This window comes from Brassica napus, chromosome A8, assembly GCF_020379485.1.
Source record: "Brassica napus cultivar Da-Ae chromosome A8, Da-Ae, whole genome shotgun sequence".
Classification (NCBI taxonomy): domain Eukaryota; kingdom Viridiplantae; phylum Streptophyta; class Magnoliopsida; order Brassicales; family Brassicaceae; genus Brassica; species Brassica napus.
In genome coordinates, this window is record NC_063441.1 from 9,850,047 (window position 1) to 9,858,419 (window position 8,373).

Genomic DNA, 8,373 nt, shown 5'->3' on the forward strand with positions numbered 1-8,373 from the left:
CTTTCCGGGAACAATGCGTACAGGTTCTGTTAGGATCACGGAAGCGATTTGTCACGGTTGCAGAATGAAGAGAGTCAACCGGAGGTGTATCGGTGTGAGCATGAAAACCAAGTGCCTCTGTTTTTACATCCTTAGCTTGGTTCGAAATTGCGGGTGGCGACAAGAAGCGAGGAGGTGGGAGCTTAGCGCCTAGCGCCATGGCGGTACAAAGCAAACGCTTTGTCTACCTGCAACAGAACAAGGTAACCTGCAAAACCACTTATATATATATATATTAGTATATGACGTAAAACTTAAGAAAGACAAGTAAGAAATAAAAAACACCAACTTCATATAATAAAACAGAAAGGTTCAAATAGCAAAACACTGAAAATACCAAATGCAAACACCAACTTCAAAAGCAAATAAAACACCAAATCAAAAGCAAATAAAAACACCAATCCGAGTAGAATCTCTACTCAGATTCAGAACCACTCTCCTCATACTCCAATTCCAAATCCTTCCAGAAGCTACCATCTTCTTTTCCTAACTCCTCTTCAACGTCATCATCTTCATCAACCAATTCCAAATGATGAGCTGATGTACCATAGCGCTTGCTCTGAGTTGAAGAAGTAGCTATTCCTTTCCCTTTGGTGTTCTTAGCTGAATGAGGAGTCTTCGCTCCTCTAGTACCATAGCTTGGTTCTTCAGCTCTGGCTGCTTCACTCACCAAAGTCCAAGTCAGGTCCTCATCATCATGGACGAAAGCATCATCTTCATCATTGGAGGAGTTTCCATCCATCTTCGCCATCAACCACTCGTTGCTATCATCTATTTCCTCCAAAAGAATTGGATCTTTTGCATCATTTCTTTTCATCCTACGCGGCAAAGCACGATTGTACTTGACAAACACCATGTCATTCAATAGGCTTTGAGATAATCTGTTTCTTTTCTTGGTATGAAGCTGTTTCCAACAGAACTTAGTCAAACATATGAATAGCATTAAGTTCAATTTAAATTTAGAGATTATAACAAACTTACATGTTGAAACACACTCCAGTTTCTTTCACAGCCACTTGCACTGCATGTTAGGCTAAGGACCTTGACATTAAAATCTCTGAGAGTAGGAGCTGAGCTTCCGTAGCTTGACCACCAATCAGCTATTAAAACATTAAAAAATATAAGTTAGCATTCTTAAACACTTGAACCATATATAAAACGATACAAAGCTTAAAACAGAGAGTTGTTACCTGGTGACTTAATCTCTCTTTGCCTAATCGCCATGGGAAGACCAAAGAGCCCACTTGCATTCTTAAAAACTTCAAGCTCCACCATGATCCTGTCTTGCACAATAGGATCTCGGACCAGCTTTGTGATGCAGCTATACAATCCACGCTCCACTTCCTCACAACAAACATCCGCAGGATGAGCATAATGAACAGCTGGATTGAGGAAATAACCTGCTGCGTGAAGTGGTTGATGTAGCTGACAGTCCCAGCGTCTGTCAATCATCTCAAAAACCTTCTCATACTTCACCTTCTTCAACTTGAAACTCTTAGCAATAGTTTCTTTTGCTCTATCCATAGCAGCATAAATGTACCCCATTGGTGGTTTCTTCTCGCCATCAACCATCCGTAGCACCTTCACCAATGGAGAAGTTAGCTTCAGAGCATAAGCTATGTTTCTCCAGAACCCTTCTTGAAGGATATACTGCTTCAGCTTCCTTGCTCCTGCTTCCTTGGGCCATTTTGATTTTTCCCATTCCTCTGAAGTCACCATCTTCTTCAAATTAGCTTGCTGAAGGTGAAACTGGGTCATGGTGATGAAGGAAGTGGCGAATCTCGTTACAGCCGGTCGATGCAAGTTCCTCTGATCTGTGAACCTCCTCATCATGTTCACAAGAGAAACACGGCAGTAGATGTACGCATTAATAAACATGCACTTCTTCATTGCAGTCTTCACCGCAGCTATCTTTCCAATCTCCTCCAGCATCAAATCAAGACAATGCGCAGCACATGGAGTCCAAAAGAGATGTGGGCGTTTTGCTTCAAGAAGTTTTCCAGCCTTGACGTAGTTTGAGGCGTTATCAGTTACAACCTGAACCACGTTCTTCTCACCAACTTCTTCAACCATATCATCAAGTAGCTTGAACAGCACTGTAGCATCTTTCACCACTTCAGAAACCTCTTTGGACCTGATGAACATAGAACCTTTTGGTGAGTTAACCAGAAAGTTGACGATGTCTTTCTGCACCACAGAATCACGCCACCCATCAGACATGATTGAGCATCCTTTCACTGCCCACTCTTCCCTGTTAGGAGCCAGCAGTGCTTGAACATTGGCGACTTCCCTTTGAAGTAAAGGGAACCGGAGCTCATACTGAGAAGGAGGCTTTAACCCCATACCATACTCCCCAATAAGCTTTGTCATCTCCTTGAAACTGTCATGAGAGACAGCATTGAAAGGAAGCCCAGCATCGAAGAACCACCTTGCTATGGCGCCACACACCTTGTCTCTTAAGTCCTTGTCACAAGCTCCAAACACCCCTTTCCTATCCTTTCTGCCTTTCAAGATGTCTGGAGGCGTAGACATCACAAACTTGTCCAAAGGACCACGGTGCTTCCTCTTGGTAGCCTTTCGCATTGGCTCATCATCACCATCCAAGTCCTCCACATCATCTTCATTCACCACGGGTTGGTACTGCATTGATAGAGCTACTCTTTCTTCAACTTTTCTGGCCATGTAGGTCTGCAGCTCAACCCTAACATGTTCTGGACAGATTGGACACTTCTTTGCATTCTTGTACCCGCCAACAAGATGTTGTTTCAATCGTGAAACCCCAGCAGTTAACACCTTGTAGCAGAAGATACACTTCCAGTGGTTGGCGTTATTGTTAACAATGGTTCCATACTTCCTTCCCGGATCCACTTGTTGTCCTTCTCCCTGAGACCCTCCTCCTCCTTGAGACCCTCCATGAGATGATCCAGCTCCAGCGTCAGACATGATCACAACTACAACATAGAAAAACATGGAAAGAGAATAAGCTATTGACTATAAACAATACACGAGACAAACTAACATTTAAAAGAAGCTACTGATATAAACAGAGTCGACATGATCAACAAACAAGAAACTATGATATAAACAAGAAAAGATCATAAAACCTTGTAAATGATAAGCTACTGCCGTAAGTTGTAGAGAGGAAAAGCTAATGAGTTTTACTTTCAGGTTTGTATGGTTCTTATATAGGAGAAGACATTAGGGTTAGTGGGATTGCATCCTAGGTTAGTGGGGTTGTGGATACCCTCCTCTACACGCCTAATACGTGGGAAGAGTATATACTTTTAGATATACTAAATATTCTGACAAAACCGTTTTGTTAAGTGTACATTTTTAAGCAAATCTTCTTTTTTTGTGTAGGCACAACTAAACGCCGCTTTTAGCGCTCTATGGATATTGCAAAAGCGAGGAAAAAGCAAGAAAAGCTAGGGATCTATGTACCTCGCCTGGCAAGGGTGTCCCTAAGCGTTGAGGGCATCGCCTTGGGCGCCTTAGCGCCATGGCGACAAAAACGATTGCTTTTTCGAACCAAGATCCTTAGACCGTGCAGAGTTATTGTGTTGCTCTTCTCGGACTATTCTGGAGTAGACATTGTTTAAATCTGGTAGAGGATCCTCGTCAATGATCTGTGATCGAATGTTTCTAAAACGTGATTCGTCGAGGCCAAAAAGGAATTTGTGAACGCGTATTTCTTCTCTTTCTTTCTCTATTTCTGATGCCACTTCACACGAACACAACCGAGGAGTTTTGAGATTGTCCAATTCTTCCCAAAGTTTTGCGAGACGGCCAAAATATTCGATCACCGTCTGACCATCCTGTTGGCATGTATTGATCTCATCACGAAGTAGATGAATGCGAACTCCGTTCTTAACGGAAAAACGACGTTGAAGATTATCCCATAATTTATGAGCTTCTGGTACAAACGTCACAGTAGAACGAATCTTCGGATCTATGGATGTCCAACTATCATTGAGTTTGCAGCTTGCCAACGAGAGAGATCTGGTTCCGCAGACGGTTTCAGAATTATTCCTTGAATGAACCTAATTTTTGCTTTGCTTGAATCGAGTTGGAGAGTTCGGTAGCCCATTCTGTATAATTATCTCCTTTGAGCAAAACCGATGTGATTAAAGCTCCAGGATTGTCTGAGGGGTGTAGGTAGTATATTCCCGAAGGACCAGTAGTAGTAGAAGAAGATATATTTGTAGAAGACATAGAAGACGTAGTGTCCGCCATGTTTCTTGGGGTAGAAGAAAAATTAGGGTTTATGGATCTTTTTGCTCTGATACCATATAAGCGTTTAAAGAAGTACATTTGTGTCGTTTATTAGAATAGCAAACGCTGAGTATTTATACAAGAGGATCAGTCTATAACGATAAGGACTAGAAGTAAACCATGATTATCTAAATATAGTTAAGACTTATCCTAATAACCTCCGCCACTGGTTCTTATCGAAACAGGGAGCAGGTAATGAGCTGAAGGATGGTGTATTTTTAAGCTAAAATATAGATCTGATGGTACGATTGAGGCTATAAAGCTCTTCTTGTGGTGTTAGGAAATCATAAGGAGGAAGGGATCAATTACACCAGGACTTTTTCACATGTGGCAAGGATGACAATAGTTCTTTGTTTCTTGATATTGCAGCAAAAGAGGATCATGAAGTCATCAAATGGACGTTCACAGTGAATTTTGTCATCGTGATCTTCATGAAGAGTGTAAAAGAAATTACACCCATTAATAATTATGAGTCTTCTGTAATTAAAATTTTCTTTTTGTATTTCGAAAATACTTTTTGAAACTATTTTTAAAATTTTTATTTTCAAATTTTTATTTTCAAATTTTTAATTTTATTTTAAACCTCAATTCAAATCCTCACCCCTTAACTCTAAACCCTAAGTTTTGGATTAGTTAACCCTAGGGGTATAAACGTATATTTACCTCTTTAATGAAACATTTTGGTCATTTTGATCCTTAGAGTCTATATTTGTGACAAAAAAAATTTTAGTGTTATCCTAGGGTATATATATATATATATATTATTAAATTTAATAAAAATAATTATTTTATCTTGACTTTCAGTTATAATTGAATTTAAATTTAATATAATAAGCAGATAATGAAATCTAAAAATTAGCAAAATTTCATTTTAAAAATAGATTAAATTTTAAAATTTTATTTCATCATAGGGTGCAGGAAAAAGCCCTCTCACACCACCGGCGGTGAGGCAAACGGTGGTTGAAGTTTCAGAGAGGTTGGAGAAAAATTTTTAGAGAGAGAGAGAGGTTCGTCTCTGATCTTAATAATTATGAGTCTTCTGTAACTTACCATTAGTTTATATCTAATTTTTTTAGAAATATTATTTATTTTACGTTTTGATAGTTATATACCTAACATTTTTTTCTTAATTTTATGGAATTTTTATTTAATATATTTTAACCAAAATAAATAGTTAAAAATATTTCAAAGATTATAATTTTAAATATATACATATATATATATATATATATGGGCAATTCTCCTAAATAGACCATTTTCAAGTTTTGGTCACAAAAATAGACTACAAGGAGAAAAATGATCAAAATAGTTTATTTAATAGGTAAAAGGACTATAATACTCTATATATATATATAAGAACAAATATTTATAGTTTTAGATTATATGTTATCAAATTCGAACATTTTTATAAAATTTTTTTTTTCAATTTTTTTTTTTGTAATTCGAAAATACTTTTTGAAACTATTTTTCAAATTTTTATTTTCAAATTTTTAGTTTTAACTTTTTATTTTATAAAATTTTAAACCTCAATCCAAATCTCCACCACTTGACTCTAAACCCTAAGGTTTGGATTAGTTAACCTTAGAGGTATAAATGCATATTTAACTTTTTAATGAAATATTTTGGTCATTCTGATCCTTAGAGTCTATTTGTGACAAAAAAAATTTTAGTGTTATCCTAGGGTATATATATATATATATATATATATATATATATATATATATATTATTAAATTTAATAAAAATAATTATTTTATCTTGACTCTCAATTATAATTGAATTTAAATTTAATATTATAAGCAGATAATGAAATCTAAAAATTAACAAAATTTTATTTTAAAAATAGATTAAATTTTAAAATTTTATTTCATCATAGGGTACAGGAAAAAAACTAGTATAATCATTACAAACAAGGAAGGAAAATAATTTGCTTTCTAGAGATCAGAGAAAAATTCTAAACCTTATGTTCTCGGAAGACACAAGTTCGCTCTCGCCTCTCTCCTTAATTTATTAAATCGCTCACGTCCACTCCAGCGTCTGGCGGCACGTCTTGTCTTGCCAGAGGCTTACCTTTTGCGCTTGTCTTGCTTCTCCTTCGCTATTGCTTCTTATTCTCTGTGACTTCCGTCGATATACTCACGGATCTGGGTTTCGGGTTTAGCTCAGGAAAGTTCTCCGCTCGTGAGGAGTGATGATTTTGGGGGCGACTCGGCCTTCTGGCTTCGTGGTGAGACAGTTGTTCGGTAGTTCGAGGTGATGGTCGGCTCTTAGGATTCAACATCTTTCATCCTCCTTATCGTTTTGGTTTCGGTCTGGTATGGATGAGCTGAGTATGGGATATGCTTAAGGTTTAGTTCTTGTATCAATAATGTGGAAGGTCTCTGCTTTGGATTGTGACAAGAGTGTCATCCCCGGTTTTATGAAAATCCAAATGGTTTAATTGTGTTACGATATAGCTGGAGCTGATGGAAGTGCCGGCTTAAGGTTGTGAGCTTTGAGGTCTTTGCTAATTTGGTTCTTTGGTTCTTAGGATAGGAAGTAATTCAAGTCAACAAATAAGATTCTTCGGCTTGTTTCTATTCTTATTTTGAAGATCGGCGCGCTCTTCCCTTGTGGTTGATGGTTGCTATCATCAGGACATCCACTTCAGTTCACTAATATGAGTTTCTAACCTTAAGTTTTAGTAACCCACCTTTATGTTTTATTCATGCCTTTGTAATTTCGTCTGGCTCTGGAAGGATTGTGATCCTTGCCGGCTTATGGCTCCGGAAGGAATGTGTTCCTTGCCGGCTTGTGTAAAAGCTTTCATGTTGTACTTCAGTTCAAGTTTAATGAAATTCACAGATGACAAAAAAAAAAGAGATCAGAGAATGAAAACAATTGAGTTGAGTTGATTTTACACCACTTTGATAAACTGGTTCTGCTTTATTTGTACTCAATTCATTATGAAATTCAATTATGCTTCTTCTCTTTCAAAGCTTGGTTTTATTGTTATTCATTATTCTTGTTTATCAACTGAGTTTCTAATTTTAACTCAGCAGATTTGGAAGGGATTAACAAATAATATGTTGGGTACTCGCTATACAGAGGACATGAACTGCATTTTGGACCTTTTGGTAGACAGTGGAAGAAACAACACTGACATGTTTCTTCTTAGACATGTTACATATTGTTATAAGCTTTTTAACCGACCGAGCAATACTCGTTAATTGGTTCTTCTGGATAAAAAATAATATAGGGAAATCCATGATTTATAAACATTATGTATACATTATATACTTAGTTTTTCAAAGAAGTTTACACAAAATTTATAGTTTTAAGCTTGACCCTAATGCCCTAAAACGTTTGTACATAAATATACGTCAAACAACCGTTGCAAGGACAACAAACTACCGTTGGCTTTCATGTCTGATAGAAAATATATTTTGTCTACTGGTTACATGTATACACAAATGAGTCATCAATAGCTAATTTACGCATGAGTCTATTTCTCACATCTGGTATACATACAATCCTAAACTCAAACAAGCATGATAATATATGCATAAATACAATCCATAAACAATATAAGTCTATAGCTTTTTCATTAATCATGTTCTTAAACTTCACTTCCATATTAAAACATATGAAAATGATAAAACATGTATTTGGTGTAATGAAAGCACATATTTACTATTTATTCAAGCTTTGATTTGTTTCATTTTAAATAGTTATGTTCAAAAATATAAAGACGAAACAAAATATATTCATATATCATTTAAAAATTTATTTTTATTTTATCGAACATGATGTTAAAATAACAATAAAACAATCCGACGAAACATAAGATTTCACGGTGTAGTAATGGCTATTGCATGGTTTTACTAATAAAATAATGAAACTGAGATCAAACTAATTTTTCTTGTTAGATAAATATATACAGTAGAACCTAATAGTGAATGTATAAAATTTTTATTGTTTTGTCTTTTAATAAATAAATTAGATTTACTTAATTATGAGTTTTTTTTATAATTTAACATATTGAAATGAATAAAACAACAATAATTTGGATCCATGGACTCAT

General features: G+C 36.1%; 1 protein-coding gene across 1 annotated transcript; it reads right to left on the reverse strand.

Moving 5' to 3' along the window:
- Positions 1-259: 259 nt before the first annotated feature.
- On the reverse strand, positions 260-3,010 carry LOC106358772. The gene is made up of 3 exons (XM_022689823.2): positions 1,230-3,010; positions 1,021-1,139; positions 260-943 (listed from the first exon to the last, which is right to left on the reverse strand). The coding sequence occupies exons 1-3, from the start codon at positions 3,007-3,009 to the stop codon at positions 455-457; spliced, it is 2,388 nt and encodes a 795-aa protein (XP_022545544.2). The 5' UTR covers position 3,010; the 3' UTR covers positions 260-454.
- Positions 3,011-8,373: the final 5,363 nt, after the last annotated feature.

What these genes read in the sequence shown, in the direction of transcription:
- LOC106358772 (XM_022689823.2), bottom strand. Translation starts at nt 3,009, where the DNA reads ATGTTTTTCTATGTTGTAGTTGTGATCATGTCTGACGCTGGAGCTGGA. An exon ending in AAGAGAGATTAAGTCACCAG is followed by an intron (nt 1,140 to 1,229) that starts GTAACAACTCTC and finishes ATGTTTTAATAG; the next exon opens with CTGATTGGTGGTCAAGCTAC. An exon ending in ACTGGAGTGTGTTTCAACAT is followed by an intron (nt 944 to 1,020) that starts GTAAGTTTGTTA and finishes TGTTGGAAACAG; the next exon opens with CTTCATACCAAGAAAAGAAA.